This window comes from Silene latifolia, chromosome 6 (genome assembly GCF_048544455.1).
Source record: "Silene latifolia isolate original U9 population chromosome 6, ASM4854445v1, whole genome shotgun sequence".
Classification (NCBI taxonomy): Eukaryota; Viridiplantae; Streptophyta; class Magnoliopsida; order Caryophyllales; family Caryophyllaceae; genus Silene; species Silene latifolia.
Window position 1 is genome coordinate 27,396,334 of NC_133531.1, and position 18,797 is coordinate 27,415,130.

The 18,797-nt window shown below is 34.1% G+C and overlaps 2 protein-coding genes across 2 annotated transcripts; one reads left to right on the plus strand and one right to left on the minus strand.

The window, feature by feature from the left end:
• The first annotated feature begins 2,794 nt into the window (after nucleotides 1-2,794).
• On the plus strand, nucleotides 2,795-7,960 carry LOC141586596 (iron-sulfur assembly protein IscA-like 2, mitochondrial). Its single transcript, XM_074407888.1, has 5 exons — nucleotides 2,795-2,930; nucleotides 3,620-3,822; nucleotides 4,672-4,796; nucleotides 4,901-5,009; nucleotides 7,568-7,960. The coding sequence occupies exons 2-5, from the start codon at nucleotides 3,661-3,663 to the stop codon at nucleotides 7,628-7,630; spliced, it is 459 nt and encodes a 152-aa protein (XP_074263989.1). The 5' UTR covers nucleotides 2,795-2,930; nucleotides 3,620-3,660; the 3' UTR covers nucleotides 7,631-7,960.
• A 1,288-nt stretch (nucleotides 7,961-9,248) lies between these two features.
• LOC141586597 (branched-chain-amino-acid aminotransferase 2, chloroplastic-like) lies at nucleotides 9,249-17,870 on the minus strand. Its single transcript, XM_074407889.1, has 10 exons — nucleotides 17,308-17,870; nucleotides 13,154-13,212; nucleotides 12,502-12,685; nucleotides 12,118-12,294; nucleotides 11,299-11,430; nucleotides 11,108-11,206; nucleotides 10,870-10,986; nucleotides 10,682-10,777; nucleotides 10,009-10,121; nucleotides 9,249-9,683 (listed from the first exon to the last, which is right to left on the minus strand). Exons 1-10 carry the CDS (start codon nucleotides 17,374-17,376, stop codon nucleotides 9,569-9,571), a joined length of 1,161 nt encoding a protein of 386 aa, XP_074263990.1. The 5' UTR covers nucleotides 17,377-17,870; the 3' UTR covers nucleotides 9,249-9,568.
• Nucleotides 17,871-18,797: the final 927 nt, after the last annotated feature.

The window sequence follows — 18,797 nt, forward strand, 5'->3', positions numbered from 1 at the left end:
TACGCTACACATAGTGTGGATGCAGTTCGTTATAGGGTCCACAGTGGATGCATTTCGTTATACGGTCCATACCGACTATGGAGGGAGTTCGTTATACGCTCAATATCTAGAGGCAGTTCGTTATACGCTCTAACGGCGTTCATTCTATATTTTGTGTTTGTAGCTAGAGACAGTTCGTTATACGCTCTAGTGGTTGGAGGCAGTTCGTTATACGCTCTATTAGTCAGAGGTAGTTCGTTATACGCTCTGAGGGTTGTTTGGTTTGGTTGTGGTTGCTTTGACTTTGATTGTCCTAAGTTTCTAGATGGTGTCGTAACATGGGTTGTTGTCATGTGTTGTCTCATGTGGTTTAATTTGGAGTTATTAATTAGGTGGTTGTCCTAATATGTCCTGGTTTGATGGTAAGTTGGTGTTGAGTCTTCATGAGTATAGATGCTCTCACATGTTTACTAGTTTTGCATTCCAATTGTTATTGATTGTTGGTTATATTTAATTGTTGTAAACATGACTGGGAGAGCATCTAGTTACTTCCGACTGATTGTCGACCCCCATTCTCAGGTTATTCAGATGGTTTGCTGTTTGGATGATATCTTGTCGGGGAAGTACTGTGCGGCGAGATGAATAATGAATTAGGACTTTGCTTTATGTTTTGAGAACCTTTGAATAATGTATTAGTTTGGTTTTCGGTTTAGTATCGATCCGGATTTGGGCTTGGTGTTTCCGCCATCTTGACCCTTTTATCAGTATTATACTCTGATATTTATTTTATAGTACGTTTTTCCTTTGTTTTATAATCTGGGTTGTTACAACGCGTTCCAGTACAAAGAGTCATCCATGCCCGGTTCTGGCGCGCGCGAGAGAGAGAGAGAGAGAGAGAGAGAGAGAGAGAGAGAGAGAGAGAGAGAGAGAGAGAGAGAGAGAGAGCTATTTTCAATAAATCAATCTGAGCTAAGTAATTGGAGAACGCGTCCCATCTCCATCCCGTACCTTCATCCCACATATCACTCCTTTCATTAGCCTATAATTGAGTCAGGAATAGGCTCAATAACTCTGAAAGGCACCCTTTATCGACCCAAAAATGATCCCAAAATAACGTTTTGCGCCTATTACCTACTAAAACTGTACTTCCGCTATTTATAATTTTAGCTTGAGAAGTGATACCAGCCCAAACATTAGACATATTTGGTTTAGGCTGGAACATATCTACATCACACCTATCATTGCAATATTTTGCACGAAGGACACGAGCCCAAAAAGAATATGGTTCAGAAAGGACTCCCCACTCTAATTTAGTAAGGAACGCTGCATTTGATTGTCGAGAAGATCTTATGCCAAGGCCGCCCAAATGTTTTGGTTTTTGATCTGTGTCCCAGAAAATAAGATGGACATTTTTTTCTTCATTACCACTCCAAAGAAACCGTCTAAAGGATAAGGAGTAACAATCAATAATCCTTATTAATATGGGTTGTGCTTAATAAAGGATAAGAAGTAACAATCAATAATTCTAATTATTCCTATTAAAAAAAAGAATATATGGGTAAACAGTATTTGTAATTGTTTGTAAATCGTCCTTCTAGATGTGTCGTATACTGTTTATATATGTTCCCCTTATAAGGTCAATATGCGCTTTATAATAACAGAGTACTGACCCTATATTAGATTATATTATTCCATAATAGTCAGCTATCATTATTTTTAATAATAAAAATAGGTTCACACAAAAATAACTTAATCTAAAAGTCTTTTAAATAATATTTTTTTATTTTTATATAATTTTACTAATATTATAATCAGTACATTATAACATATTATTATAACTGTAACTCATTTATGTAATTTTTTTAATTTTACAAGCTCAATTAATTTAACCCTCACAAATGTCGTGCTTTAGCTTTGCCGGTAAGACGTTTGTTGAATCCCCCCTCCCCCTACTACTAAGAGAATAAAAATTCTCTTAATTTTACCTACAAAAAGCATCTAGCTAAATAAGGTAATAAATAAATTTTTCTTCCATTACATTATTATCTTTTCAATGAATATATTCTTATAAATAAACCCCAATTTTTTAAACAAATTCATAATTATGATTTTTTCATTAAAATAAAATAAAATTGATATTAAACTATAAAGTATGAGTTGCTAAATTTTTCAGTAATGCAATAATTATTACTGTAGAGAATAACTTGACACATGCTTACTATTAGCTTCGTCACAAAAAAACATTCACTAAAAAAAATTCACAACTTAAATAATTTTTTTTATTAGTTTTCCATTGCATTTTTTTGTTTCATATCAAAATACAATTGAGTGAACTGATAATATTAATGAGGTGAAAATTTAAAAAGTATATAAATCCTCCTATATACTAAGATAATACAACTTCTCTAAAATTTTCCCTACAAAGTGCTCAAACTTATGTATGGAAACAAATTAGATTTTCATTTATTAAACTAATTTTTCATTTAAAATAATCTATACATAAAAACTGTATCTTCTATTATTAACTTCGTGACGAAAAAAGAATTTTTTTAAAATAATTTGATGTAATTAAAATATTTTCATAAAAAAACATAATTCATGGAATTATTCAATTCTTTTGATTAATTTTAATATTAGTTAATATTTTTTATAAAAAATTATGAGATATAAATCTAAAATCTATAACTAATACACTAAAAATTCAAAGACCTATATTTACCGTGCATTTGCGTGGAATCTACACTTGTGAGTTTAATTAGAAATTTCTAATTAATATCTCTTGGGTCTTTAGTCTTGAATTTATCGATTTTACTCCAAGAGTTTCAACCGTAAAATAAAAAAGATAAGTTGAGGAGGCCACACGCCACTCCCCGTAATTATTCAACCTTCTCTTGGATCCTTCACTACGCACCGCTGGTCGTTCACCGTCTCGCCAACACCTTCATTTCATTGTAAGTTTTTTTCTGTTCACAATTATTCATGCATTATTAATCCCATCCTTATAATTCAATTTCTCAATTGTTAAAATTTCTTTGTTTATTTATTTGTTTGCCATATTTTGATTTGATTGGTCGTGCTGTGAGTTTCTCATGTGCTTGTGAATGCCATAGTTTAGTATTCTCATCTATGTGCTTCGTGGCTGCGAATCTCATAGTTTTGGCTTCGTCCCGAATCGTAATCCATGTTAGTCAATTGAACCTCGCCATGTTTGCAGCCTATATATGATACTCCCTCTGTCTCGGTCATTTGTTGTCCTATTCCATTTTGGGATGTCTCGGTTAATTGTTATCCTTTCTATTTTAAGAATGAACTTGATGAGCAATTTGATCATTCACACTCAATTTGTTCCACTTGTCATTTAGTAATTGACCCTCTCCTCTTTCCTTGGTCTTTGTGCCAAAACCAAAGGACAACAATTGACCTGGACGGTGGGAGTGAACCACTATTTTTGGTTTGTTTATATTCTTTGCCTTCTTCTAGTCATACGGAAATAGCCTCTTTGTGTTGTTGACATAGGGTTAAGGCGGACCACGTCCAACTCCTGTTACCCCGCCTTGGGTAGTTAGGTGGGCGCCTTAGAGGCACCTGGGTATGAGTATTGTTGATGTGGTTATTATATTCATCATTTCTTTCATTTCAGCGGCGATGTATTGATATTGAGAGGGAGAGCTAGAGAGAAACATGGCAACGACACGATCATTAATCTCTCGGATATCTTTAAACTTGGCTTCTAGAATTCGCCAGAACCATCGAATTCTTGCCTCTTCTTCATCTTACTATTCTTCTTCAGCTCTTCCGGAAGATTCTTCTGATGCCATTCACCTGACTGATAATTGTGTTCGGGTAATTCTCCCTTTTGCCCTTGCTTTCTGCTTTTTAATTCCCGTCTTAGGTGAATAACCGTGTTTAATCATTAGTCCAAAAGACGGCTTTCTGTAAGGCAGAGCCAGTTTTTGTGGCATCTTTTTTTCATCTGATTACTATGTTTCTTTACACCACCGGGAATATATTCATGGTTTGGTAGAGTAATCAAGTTTCCACTAATTTCTTGTGGAATGGATATAAAATAATAAAACGTTTCCAACTGAACCTGCATTTCTCATAGATAAGTGTGGATTGATTTGTAGATAGGTATCGTCTTTGCACTTGCTTCTTTGGGCCTTACTACCCAATTTTTTGGAGGGTTGACAGCCAAACCACATGACAAATTTTTCATTTCCGTTAAACCATCTGACAAATTTAAGTAAGATAGTAGTTTTTATTGCTGATATGTGGGATCCTTGGCTCATGTCACAAATACAGGTAGTGTGAGACTTGTAGTGTCATAAGCATAAGGGGGTATAATGTGTGTAGCCCAGGAATTTTTGTGGATCCACGGTGAAAACCACACTGAGAATCGACTGAGAATCGAATGAGCGTTTCTTCATTAAAAGAAAAATGGGATATTAATTCCTTGGCCTCTTACTTAGGTCTGATTGAATGACCAATCATGAAGGTATCCACTGACCTATCATGTAGGCTTATGTAGCCTTGGACTTTGGTCGGATTAAATGATTTGATTAGGTACTTATGTTGTTCATGGATTTTAGAGTAGCCACTACTATACTTTAGGCTATGCGTGGTCGAAATGTGCAACTTTCTATGCACTTTTGCGAATAGCTATTGACTGACTACTGAGGGGATGTGTCTCAGAGGATGAAAGAGTTGCAAGATAATGAGAAGGCTGATAAGATGCTTCGTTTGAGTGTAGAAGCAGGTGGATGCTCCGGATTCCAGTATGCTTTTGCTCTGGATGATATAACTAACGATGATGACAGGTAATATTTCTTGATAATCTTAGTAGTCAACTTTGTTGGACCTTTCTAGTATGCTGAATTGCTACTGTGTCTATAAATTCGTGACATGTATTGTTCTTCTGTAGGATTTTTGAAAAGGACGGAGTGAAGTTAGTGGTTGATAATATATCTTTTGACTTTGTGAAAGGCGCCAGTATTGATTTTGTCGAGGAGCTTATTCGTTCTGCTTTTCAGGTTAGTCCCAGCTCGTCCTCTTTTGCTTAAGGCTTATTTACTTCATTTAATATGGAATCGTAATTCATCTTATAATCATTGCAAAATTTGTCGCCTTTTTCATGATCTCCATAGATTAGACATAGTATTCTCTATGTCGTTTCCCTAAACACATCCTGGTGAAGTGTGTTGCCTTTCTATATTGTGACACAGTTGGGACAGTTGTGATTGGTTTTATTGAATATAGGACACTCTATTGTCTGCTTATTTTCTATTCTTTGATCATTAATATATTTTGCTTATTTAAAAAAAAGTATCTTCGATATTAGTAGCCTAATACGAAGAATTTCTGCGGTACTAATGGGATATTTGGAATCTCATTCCTGACTCTTCCCCCAAGTTTCTAACGCTATTATCTCCTATATTATACGGAGTAAAATTCATTATAAGATCAAACCAAACAAATACAATCTCCTATGCATTCTAAATCCATATTTGGAGTGCATTTCATTCTAACTAATAGAGCCAAACGACCCTAAGACTCTTGCCTGTAAAGGTTAAGGAAGCAGATTCATGCTGCATAGTATCAAAGCGAGTGAAACAAAGACAGAAACCGTTGTGGAAAAACGAAGACAAGAATCAAGAATGTTTCTTTGTAATGACCAAGTCAAATGTTTTTGGTTTAGGAGAGTGACACATCTAGTAATCTTTTCGAAGATATTGAAACATATTGTATTCAGTGGAACAAGTTTAGGGTAATGGCTCAAACTTATAAAAACGACCTGTCAAAATCCCCCTATATACTAAGAGAATAAGAAAGTTGAAATGTTTTCCCTCCAAAATGTCAACTCCTAAATAAGGCAACAAATGAGATTATTTTTTTAATTAAACTTTAATCCTTTCATTAACATATAATCTGTCCATGAAACTATACTTTTTTTTTTTTTTTGAGAAAATGAAACTATAATTTTTTTTAATCAAACTCTAAACTATAATCTTTTAATAATTTTTTTTGGTATAAACAGATAAGTTACAAATTGTTAAATCTTTCATTTGGTGCTATTATAGGAGAATGATTTAATGGATATTACTCCGTATAAAACAAAATTATAAATTGATGTTATAACTAGCTTAATTAAAAATCATTTCCTGATATTATTCAATTTTCCTTATTATTTTTGCAGATTGTTTTTTTTTTTTTCCCTCAAAACAAAGTACATTGAGGTGTTTGAAAATTAATGAGAGTCAATTTAATGTATAAGCAATTCGCTAAAAAGCTAAAATCTATATATATACCGCGCATACATTGAGCGGGATCTAAACTAGTAGTTCAGATAAAACACTACAAATCTCTGCTAGTCAGTTTCCAAATGAAATTGGCTTCCGAAAAAGTTGCATAGCAAGTTGTCATGCTAATCATATACACTAGATGAATCCATCCTATCAGTCAAAATCAGTTCACGTAATCCTACATATCTGTTTAAAAATAAACCTCTCCTATCTCCCAGTTGTGAGAGACTGAGCTTATATGGAGAAGGAGATCTCAGGCGTTGCTTTTGGTTGGTTATTGACACATTGACTTAAGAGCTTCATGCTTGACAATAATAAACATACCAGAAGAAACATAGTAGTGAAAGATCTATCTCATACCTAAACGTCCCTTCCCGACTGGACTCTTGATCCATTTTCCCGACAAGGGGAAGAAAGCCCGTGAAACCAGGTCACAAAATTCCAAGGGCACACATGCAAGTAAAGGCTCAGACTGTCTCAAGTCTCAACTATTATGATGGACGCTATACTTTCTTGGAATATAGGTGGAAAATGGAAATATAAAGGTTTAGGTTTTAATGGAAAATTCTCAACCATTTCCCTTCTAAGATGCATTATTTACTTCTAAGCGCCTTAAACCCAAATTGTGTAGTACTCGGGTTTAAATTCTTGATCCAAGCTTACTAGGCAATCCTTTTTCATCCTCCTACACTAAATTAAAGTTGGTAGGAGGCTGGCGAGGCTTTACTATCAACATAAAATTTTCAACGCAACCTCTGCTCCGCGAAGGTAATATTTAGATTAAAATTTAAACAATGGCTATCTGTTATTCGTTTTCTACTGACTTGAAATAGCTATCATAGTATCATCCTGATTCATGAGATGCATAACTGACTCATTGACTTTGGATTATAGTTACGAATCTTGTTTGTAGATATTCATTTCTTTTAGTTAATCTTTTGTCGTAACTAGTATTTACTTACCCTTTCCTGGTCTCTTCGTTTTGATTGAAAGGATCTGAACTGAAGAGATTGTGTCCTGTTCTTCTCTAAAATAATATTGTTCAAAGACACAAAGGTGCAAATTTATGTTATACTCGGCACTTTATTTTGGTTTGTCTTTGATGACACATAAATTAATGTGGAAAATATTCGCGTTGAAAATTTATTGAAAAAGTTTTGATGTAATTCGATTTCAAAGAATTGTAATATGTTGTTGCAGCTATTGAGTCTGAATAGCTGCACTACTGGCTTTATTTTCTTTTGTTTATTGTCAGCCATTTTATGGGTACATACGTGTCTTCTCTGTAGGTGACTGAAAATCCCAGTGCAGTGGGTGGTTGCAGCTGTAAAAGCTCTTTTATGGTGAAGTAGCCGTTTTAACTTATGGGATCACATCATCAGATTACTTCCCCATGTGCATGGGGGATGCACTATTCTTTCTCGCTCAAGTTTCCCAGGTTCGAGGATTTTTCATACTATCGCCTATCGATAAATATTTTTTGTTTATAGCTCTATTCTTCTATTGGGGTTTTCCGAATGTTTTGCCTCTCTAGGTTCCTCTTTATAAAGGAAACATACAACAATCTCTGGTATTGATTTTTGTAATGCTTGTAACATTATACGTGTTGTTTCGTCAAGTACATGAACCTTGTCACTTGGAATACTCTACATAGTGAAAATTGAAACCAAAAGTTTTCTGCACTGTTTGCATAATAGATTTATGGAAATATAGCAGAAAGCTAGAAATGCCCTACTTCGGTAGGTTTCAACTTTCAATAAAACTTCAATCTTAAATTATTTAAATACAATCCCTAGTTCCTAACTTTCCTTGTTTTCCAGAAATTGGTCCCTCTTTTCCAAACCAACAATTACAAGCCTTGAATACACAGTTAAGAAAATTGAACTCTAAAAATATGTCTACATTCCTCAGTAATCCCCTACCTCTCCGCCCAACCAAGCGTACTTTTATATCTCATCTGTTAGGATCAAATCGTGAGTGGAACTCGGAATATAGGATACAATCTTAAACGCAAGCAAGGATCCTATGAGAAGATGGATGGTCTATGTTTCATAAACAGTTCACATTTATATGTGTCATTTAAGATTATAAGGTCCAACTTAATCTACAAAAAGATAATGTGATTGTGTCCTCTTTATTTTCATCTTTCAGATTCGCTTTGTGGGTATTTGGGCCCTTGATTACACCTAATTGTTGATTGTACTTTGTAGGCCATTGAATGAAAAAGGACCAATCAATTTTTCGTAAGAGGGAAATGAGAGGATCCATTTTTGCTATCAAAACAAAGGAAATCAGCCACTTCCTTTCCCTCCCTTTTCTTTCAAATCCTTTCATCCAAACATAGCGTTGGGGGAGAATGGTGGGTAGATGGGTAGAGGGATAGTGGTTTTTGGTTAAAATTTAGGTTGCAGTTACTTCATCAACTTTTTCTGGGTTGGGTGTCTTTAATAAGAACTTGCTAACTCTTCAATTGAAATTGCCTACTCCCTAAGTTCGAAATTCCATAGCTTCTCGAACATTGAATTTATCCCCAATTTTGAAAATTTTCCAAATTCAAGTGTTGGCGAAAGGGTAAATATTAGACAAATAAGTTCTAATGTTCTCATTAATGGTTTTTTATAAGAAATTTTCCATAAATGTTAACATAAGAGAAAGGATTTTACATCAGATGTACTACCTCACACTTAATGAGTTTTTGTGTATTTTTTTTTTTTTGAGTTCTATAGAGTATAAAAATTACATTTTAGTTATATGACGTCAACAATCAAATTTTTCTGAGCTTATATGTACTTTTTTTGAGTTATAATGTAACTTTTTGAGATTAATGTTTAAGTAAATAAACTCAAACTTTATAATAAAACTCAATTTTTTAAATTAAAATTCAAAAACTTTATCTTAATGCTAAAAAACTATACCATCTGATGTAGTAATGTATAATCCACTTACTGGTTAACATAATGATAGCCTTATTATGTGAAAAAGCACTAAAATTGACACTTATAATCTTATATACACATTTATAATTCTAACATTGAATGTCTAAAATTGACAAAAATCACTAAGAAAAACATATGGAAGCCTCCTATGAAACTACCAAGAGACCTTCAATCACAAGAATAATTTAAATTATGAATTCCAAATATGAGAGCAACTAAACATTAGTAAATTTACATTAAAATGCTCAAGTTGTGATTCCCTACTGGTTGGGAAGCCTAGCTTTCTTAAATGAATTGCAGCAAATCTGAAGTGTCCACTTTTGTACAATTCTTGGCTGTAAACAATCGGGCTTTTTAATATATTTCCATAACCCAACCTTTCTTATCTTCGATTAGACCATTTTGAATTCCCATATATGTTGACAGTAATCTTTTAGACACTGAATTATCACCAGTCTGGTATTCCACCCTGCATTTTTTTTGAATTGTTAATCTTTCAATTTGGTGCGATTTTGAACAGAAAGTCACAGTAGAAATGCAAGATGAAGTGCAAGATCTTCTATACCCTCTAGGCTCTAGCTAGTTTCTCTTAAGTAGTAAAATTTACACTCCCTTTTATGCGAGGAACATAGGATAATGTGCGTCGTCTCACAAAGGGGAGCAAAAAAATCAGTCATCACAAAAATTAACACTCGAAAACTGTTAGCACTTATCTGCAATTAAGGTTGGACAATATCTACCTGTTTATGAAATTATAGACCTTTAGAACTAAAGGAAAGTGGAAAGAGGGATACCTTTCACCCTTGTATGTTACACTGCCCACGGGGGCAACCACGACAGCAGTTCCTGTGCCGAAAACTTCATCACCTCTTAGTAGTTCGTTTATCGTGATGGGCCGCTCCTCAACCTGCATAGATATTATATCAGGATAAGCTCCAACCCATGTTAAATTGCAGTCTTTACTTGTTGAACCATGTCTGTGTCCTCACAATTTCTTAAGGACATGGGTACGAAAACAGTACCCAAATTTTGTCAAGCCCACAAATTTCTAGGAGAGCCAAAAAGGGAGGCTCGTGGGAGAAAAAATAGACGAGTAGACTTCATATGAGCAAAGACTTTGTATGAATCATTTTGTATAATATTTATTGATTTTGAGCTTTATTTCTTATAGAACTCTATTCACTTTCAAATGAATCTAAATGTTAATATTCAGAAAAATGTTAAAATGTTTTGAAGATGTGCTTTGGCACTTGTATCTGCGTCTTCATTTTAGTACGTGAGTCCTCATGTTTATTGAAAGTCGAGTCTTGTCGATTTCAACAATTAGGAATGTACTAGAGTGTGACACCCTTATCTGATGGGTGAAATAGACAGCAACAGATTTTACAGAACACCTTTGAAGAGATTTCTATCAAAGAAATATTTTCATTCAAAGGAATTAGTTCTTCATACGAAAATATGACTCACTTGGTAACCAAGATCAGAGGCTATTTCGATGATGCTTTTCCTAGTGATGCCCGGAAGAATGGTTCCTGTTGCTGGAGGTGTTGAGATGGTGTTTCCCTGAAAGTGTAAGCAAATCCAAATAAACATCATCTGTCTTTTGATAAGATGAAGGCTTTAATGGTATGCCCTGGTTATTTCAAAATTATTACCTTAACTAAGAATACATTGCCAGCCGAGACCTCCTCGATATACTTCCCGTGCACAGAATCGAGGTATAGAACGTCGGAGAATCCCCTACTCTTGGCTCTGATTAATGGTTTCAAAGCCTGAAATTATGTAACATTAGGTTATATCAGTAGTTAACTGAAGCAGAGACTATCTTATGTGCACTTTAGTTAGACTTCTATTCAATCTCAGTTTCAGGAACTTGTATAAAACTGAGCTTACCGGGCCATAATTGCTTATGGTTTTTATACCACCAGTTCCTCCTGGAGAAGCACGATCATATTCAGCCTCAACGTACAAGTTGAGGGCGGTGGTTCCTTCCTGAGTTGAGAAAACAGCCAATACTCAGTTGTACTTCTTGAAACGGATAACCAGAAGAAAAGAGGATATTATGAAAGATTTAAGAAACCGACCTGGAAATAGTTTCCTACTGGGGAAGCGTAGGTGAGGAATGTGTACTCAGGAGCAGGGCCCACCCCTAGGATCGATCCAGTTCCTAGAAGCATAGGTCTCATGTAGAGGGTACCCTTCCCTGGTGGAGGAATCTGATGCAATGTCCAACAAAATACATTATTCGGTGCTTTGAAGACAAAAGGGTCATGCCAACTGCCAAGTGAGATGCACGGTTGAGGTGGCGACTAGGTGAATCAAGTCAGTTTTTGATCGGGTTAAGGTGGGTTGGATCTAATTGAGTTTGGGTATTGCCGAGCCAGCATTTCGTTTCAGGTTGGGTTTAGTTAGATTCATCATTGAAACGGGTCAATATTAGCGTTAAATTGGTTCAGGGCTTCAGGCTGTTACCAGGTCAGCCTTTTAATCAGCTCTTCAAGTATAGCAGAATTGTTATTTATTGCAAATTCTATCATACGACTGTCGTATGTGCAACGAGAAAAATGTGACCAGTTTTTTTATAAATACTGACCACTTTTGAGTAAATATTATGACAAAAAATGACCATTTTTTTCAAAGTGGTCACTTTTTGCCAAAAGACACAGAAAAGACCGTTGTACAATAAAATTACTGTTTGGTTAGGGTAAAGATCAATTTAGGACAAGAAACATTCTAGTTGGATACAATTTGGTTGAGTCACACTCATGTTCGTCTGCGTAGGTGTTGAAGGGTCCCTTATTTAATACCTTTACCTAAATTCTCGAATGACAAAAATTATTTTGTTGGTTTCTGTTAGTGTTTTTTTTAACTAAAAAAACAAATTTACTGAAGAAGATGCATACCCAACGTTTATTGGCAAGAGTAGTGAGTTTAACAGCATTAAGGAAGTGATGAACAGAAGGGGAAGGCATGCACATTCTTTCAGCTCCTACTTGTAATCGTAACGCATTTTCATCAGGACGGAACAACACAATTCGTCCGTCTTCCCTTCTCATCGCCTTCATTCCTTCAAATATTCCCTTTGCAATACAATTATGCAACAGATAAGGAGTATTAGTCTCTACTTTCACATTTTCTAGAAAATATATATATAGATGCTCGTTTTGTCATTCAACTGATTGTATTATTCTCTAACTGTCCCGGTCAGTAGTTATCATTGTTCGGATCTCTGATGATGAGGAATTTATCTTAAATACTTGGATGAAATAACTGTGTTAAGAACTCACCTGTCCATAATTCAAAACCGCGGAACAAGGGCTGAGCTCGATAGTTCCAAAGGGATGGAGTTTGCCCTCCGTAAAATTATTGCCTTGGGTACATTTCATAGCGTACATGAAATCTGTGGGTGTTAGTGAAAAACCGAGATTATCCCAGTCCATATCTGCATACTCTTCCTCATTACCAACATGGCTGTTCGCAAACATGATTAAGAAGAGAAAACAAACTGATTGAAAGATTGTTGGACTGCAATTGAGTACATTCATTAAGTAGAGCCTATAATTTTAACCATAACTTCTTGTACAACTGCCTTATATAAAGTTTGCATAAATCGAGTTTATTCTAACCGCTTTATTTACTTAATATTACTTAGTTAAATTAAAATGGTTATGGTTCTAATGATTGTGGATTCGTTTACAAATAATGGTGTAAAGGGGGCTTTATCGGAGACTAAACTCGCATTTGTTTTGTACTCGAAACTTGCCAAAAATATATTCTATTTTCTGTTTTTTTTTTTTTTTTTTTTTTTACGTACTCTAGTGACTTTAGAAGATTGTAATTCGAAACTGACCGGGCCCTTACACTTATTTATATTTCTTAATATAAAAATAAATAAAGTTAATTCCAAAGACTCAGAAAGAGTATAACAAAGTCTTGTACCTATAAGCGGGTGATGCCGCCTGGGAGGTGAAGCCATATTGAGCTCCATATTGCATCCTCTGCATGTCGACGATAGCGTGTGTTAGATATAAATGTCAAAAACTCTTTACATTCAGTGTATCCTGCCAGATATAACATCGTCTTCTTGACTGGAAAATTTTAGGGTTTCGGGTTTAAGTAAAAACCAAAAACAATATTTCTAGAGTTCTTTATGACATGAGTGTCAGAGACTACATCTTCTTGACTCTAGATTTCGAATCTGTCATCATCACGAAAAGGCAGCGGCCACACGTTCTCTCGTCATCCAAAATAAAAGTGGAGAAGGCGACGTTACAATAAGCAAGAACGTACGCAAGCAAGCATAAAATGCAACATTTATTAGCTTAGTACTGTAACATGGAAATGCTGCATGCCTTGAATTAAACAGTTGGGAGGCAACCATAAACGGAATTATAATAACTCCAGCATTGCATTGAATTCGGTTAAATTTGTTAAATGTACAAAACAGTTGAATATAAATTATAAATTGCATTACTTCTCTATATATATTATTATTCTCCTCTAAATCTGGTACCATGTGGTCTTACGTTGGTTCAATACATGTGGACGTTTTAGCATCAACATGGTAAAGGATCTACCTCGACGCTATTACATGAGACTGTTTTACGATAAAATTACGTTTTTGTAATAGCTTTATAGTGAACAAAACGGTCGGTAGGTTCTTGTTTTTGGTGTAAAAGCTCATATGTTCTGAATCTGAATTGAACTGAAATTAAGCTGAAATGAGCCGAGCTGAACTAAATTGAAGTTAGTTAAGATGAATAAAGCTGAAATGAGTTGAGTCTGAATGAGAGATGAAATTAAGCCGAAAAGAACATAGCCTAAAGGGAGTCGCAAGGGCGATTTTGACGCTCATGAGTTATGAGTATCACCACTCGTAACTTTTTCAACTAAATTAATTCCACTCGTAACTTTTTCAACTAAATTAATTGGGTAGGTTTATAAATTCTCCATATGGTACACATTCATTCATGTTATAATTGACTCTTGGATCCAATAAAGTTTACAACTCATTTCTTCTTGAATCAACATTGTATTTGGAAGTGGTCCAAGGCTTAAATGCGGACAAGCTATGATTTTTTATGAGTGACAGAATGTCAATTCATTACCAAACTAACAAAAGAGTGATAATACGGAGTATACCTAATTTTTGTATTTACGCCTTATTTTGAGGGTTAGTCTAAATTTGGCAAGAAAGGTTGGGTGTTAGTCAACTCATGCACCAAGGCAAGTGGCGGAATCAGGGGAGCCGGGGAGGGAGAAATTTCCAAGTTTTTCGATAAAATATTAAATTTTTGGTCAAGTTTACTTTATACTACGGAGTATTATCTATTTGTTCCGCTGAAATTTTTCACTCACGCTAACTTTAAATTCCGACTCTATCATTGGAAATAGGGTTAAGGCTAACCGGGAATGCCAACTATTCACCATCAACTTCATATATAAAAGTTTATTAGTTTCCATTTTATTTCAACAATACACTGGATTAATGTTTCCCAAAACTAGGATTATAGACTCACAAATATGAGTGTTTGTTGTTAGACAGTTTTACACAAATTTATTGTGAAGCGAACGATATAATATTATACAAAGTTTGAAAAGTAGTATTCATGATTTTATTTTCTTATGTTTGTTCATGTGCTTATTCACCCTTTTTCCGACAGAAAACTTTATGGTATATTTAATTTTGGCATTTTGCATCCGAAATGAACTCTCTCTAATGTTTGGGAAATCATGGAGTTATTATTGTTGTGTGATCCTTTCGGGTTCATAAAAAGAAAAAAAAGCGAGTTTTTTTTATAATTCTAAACGAGTTCTCATCTTATAATTAATTTACAATTTACAATTGAATTGTAATTCCGATTCGATCAGTTTATTATATCATTCAGAATATTTATTAATTCGCTTCCCATTTCTTTATAAAGTACCGATTTATTTATTGTATTTAACCGATAATTATGTTATTTTTTTCTCTACCTCATGTTACCAGCTCACAAAAGCCATAATTAATTAATTGTGTCGTGTCGGGCTAAAAAATAATCAATTCACATTGTGTACCCTTCCATTTCAACAATATTTTCGTATCACCCAAAGCTACTCATTTTATTGTAATTTTTTATTTCTTAAAATAATCGGGAGACCTCGTGTTTTTCGTTTGCATATTTTTATAATTGGTAAAGCAACGACCTTATAACTAACTAATTAAATCAAATGGGTTTGGTGTAGTGGTTGCTCACTTCATCCCTTAACCATGAGGTCAGGAGTTCGATCCCTGCCCACGGAAATGGAGCAAACTCTTTGGCCAACCGTTTACCTCTTCGCGAGAACACCCGCGGCGAGGGGATTATACACTGTTGTCGACGGTGGACACCCCGGTTTACACCAAAAAAATAACTAACTAATTAAAAAAGGTACACTTAGTGATAATGACAACAATTAGGGGTACCCTGTATGTTTTAAAAAGTGTAGGAATACCATGTAGAAAGTCAAAAAATTGAGGGGTATCATGTAGAATATTCCATTTTTTTTATAAAGGAGTGTAATTGAAAGCCTTTTCGAAAATTATAAGATTTCAATTAAAATTCGGATGTTTATTAACCTTCACATATATATTACGTGCTCTAAATATATTGCTCCATAATAATTAATAAAAGGGTAAAAGTACATAACACAATATATTTGTTAGGTATAAGTGCGTAACACAATTTATTTTTGTTATTCCTTTTATCAATTTATATTTTCCATTAAAACCTACAGATTTTCCAATTTATACTATGTCATTTGTGTTTGACATCAATTTATATGTTTTAGTTGAAAATATGATTTTGCTCATTATATACTTTAGCATCAAAATTAATATAATACATTACATCGTTACAAATTTAAAATTTTAACCTCTAAATGACACTAAATTGGAGTATAAATTTTAATTAAGTTAAGTTGAATTTAATAAAATTATGAAATTTATATGTTATACCCCTACATTTTTAGGTTTTAAGTTTTATCCCTGCCTTTTTTATGTTCTACTCTATATTGTACCACTAAATTCCGCAAAAGTGGTAATTTAGCCCCATTACTTTAGCTAATCGTGAGATTAAACCCTTAAGTTTTGATTGTAACAATTAGGCCCCATAAATTATGCAAAATGTGAAATTAAACCCTTACCCAAAATCTCATGAGAAAATCATTTTCTCACCGCACACATTCATGTTGCAAAATGTGTAATTAAGCCCCTCCCTCTTCAAACAACCATCATTTGACCTCCATTCCCACTCATTAATGTTGCATCACTCTCCTTTATGAGAGCTATCACAAATGATCTTTAATAAGCACAAATTACTATTAAAAGCCTCCATTATATAAAGAATGAAATGATAATGGAAATTTTATGAATTGTTAAGTAGGTTCACATAACCGCAGGGTTGGTAAATGAGTAATTCGGCGTGGGTTATTAGATAAATAAGTAGGTTGATGAGTACTTAGAATGGTTGACAGACAATTTAATAGATTAATTAACAGCCTAAACCGACGAAGACAAGGTCATAGTATAGACTAAATTGTAAATTCAAGAATACACCATAAATTTTTTGTTATAACGGAGGCGTCTCGTTACCCAATAGTCAAGGGTATGTACAATAACATGGAATTTCCCATAAAACTTAATTTCAATAAAATTGAGTTTGGAGTGGCTAGAAATTAAGGCAACAAAAAAAAAAAAAACTTAGACTACTTTTATGAAATATCTAATTATGTTGTCACTTCATTCCACTACAAGGGGAAGAATTGGACTCCTAAATAATAATATGTCTAATCATCCAAATAATGAACATCTTTTTCAACATAAATAATGAATTTGAAATCCACGTACTAAATTCAGTGACGGAGTCAGGATTTACATTTAAGGGCGAACAATTTAACAGAGGCGAACAAGTAATGACATAACATAAACTTATCGAGATTGATTAGCAGGGGGCGAGCGCCCCTGGTTGTCCCCTAAATCCGTCACGGACTAAACCCGGCGGACATCAAAACATTAATCATCATTAAAAAATCACAAAAAGAAATAAAATGCAAAGTACAATTTGAATATATACCTTTGATGGAGGCCTTAATCTCAAAGATTTCTTCAAATTACTTAACCAAGTGCTCCTCATGATCACCATGTTTTCAAAACTTTTGCCTTGTTAAAAAAATAAGAGTATGTAATTGTTAATGATTTGAAGTAAGAAATAGAAGAGAAAGAAGGATTATAAAGAGGGAGAGAATGAAGAGGGGACAAGTGGTAGGAAACAGAGAAGAAGATGAGTTATGAGTTATGAGTTATGAGTTATGAATTGAATGAGTTTGAACAAATTTTCAAGTTTGAAGTTTTAGACAAAGAAAATAGTGAGCTCATTTAATACTTGCATTATTATGGCACACCAACGTTAGACACGGAAAACTACTACTACTTGTTCTCATGTATTGTGAAATGACTTACTCCCTCCTTTCGATATATGTCATGTATTGTGAAATGACTTACTCCCTCCGTTCTATAATATTTATTTATTTTGAAAAATAATGTAACTTAAATTTTGTGACATATAGTTTGTTTTTGCCATTATGAATGTATAGATTGTTGAGAATTTGGGTGTAATATTTGTTTGAACTACTAGATAGGCTAGTATAGTAGTATTGAGAGTATTAAAGTATTACAAGTAAATTATTACAGTTAGTCTTGTTTAAGACGAGTACTATTCTTAAGTTTAAGAAGGATAAAATATTACCACATAGTGGTATGGAAGATAAATTTTTTGACATTTTCTAGGCAACTTTGGCATGTGATTTTGTATGTATTTGACTCGTCTTAAACTTAAGACGGATAATGCCTGTCTTAAATGAGTCTGTGTAACTACTAAATATGGAGTATATCCTTAGCAGGCTCTGTTTGACAAGTCATTTCAACTAACTTATATAATCATAATAGTTTATTTGACCAACATTTCTGCTATCTTATTTTTGTTTACCATGTTGGATAAGTAGCTTATTTGGCAAATTAAGCTACTTAAAGTACTCCTTGCACATCTTATTGTTTTACCCATTTGCTTTATATACACGGTTTTCTAGGCGGTACTTTGACCATCGTTTTATCCATTTATATGCATTTTTTTGGGAATGAAAATAAAATTGTTTGAAAGAGTTTTTTATAACGAAGTTAACCATGTAAATATCATGTTATGAAATATTATATTTTATACTTTATTAATGGTCAAATTTTTTAAAAGTTGACCTCTAAAAAGGCAACAATAAGATGTGGAGGGAGTAACATTTTAACATTTATCATGGTATTAGAGTCATGTGACTAAAAAGGTCACAGGTTCAAATCCTGACACCCTCCAATATCTCACAAAGTGGAATTTCAGCACATGATACGAGGGAGCCTGTACAATAACTACTCTTTAAGCCTAATTGACATTCGAGTGAGAAGGCGTAATAGGATATAAATATTATTTGGATCTCAACTATCATCGTTAGGTTCTGGTTGAGATGATTCAACTATCAGCCATGGCCTTAATGTCACTTGCCCGACCAGCCCTAGTCCGCG

Bases quoted from the DNA above. Each gene is read 5' to 3' on its own strand.
- LOC141586596 (XM_074407888.1), top strand. From the start codon at position 3,661: ATGGCAACGACACGATCATTAATCTCTCGGATATCTTTAAACTTGGCT. The intron at 3,823-4,671 runs GTAATTCTCCCT...GATGTGTCTCAG, and splicing joins TGACTGATAATTGTGTTCGG to AGGATGAAAGAGTTGCAAGA. The intron at 5,010-7,567 runs GTTAGTCCCAGC...TCTTCTCTGTAG, and splicing joins TTATTCGTTCTGCTTTTCAG to GTGACTGAAAATCCCAGTGC.
- LOC141586597 (XM_074407889.1), bottom strand. From the start codon at position 17,376: ATGGTGATCATGAGGAGCACTTGGTTAAGTAATTTGAAGAAATCTTTG. The intron at 12,686-13,153 runs GTACAAGACTTT...GTTTGCGAACAG, and splicing joins GCGGCATCACCCGCTTATAG to CCATGTTGGTAATGAGGAAG. The intron at 12,295-12,501 runs GTGAGTTCTTAA...TGTATTGCAAAG, and splicing joins CGGTTTTGAATTATGGACAG to GGAATATTTGAAGGAATGAA.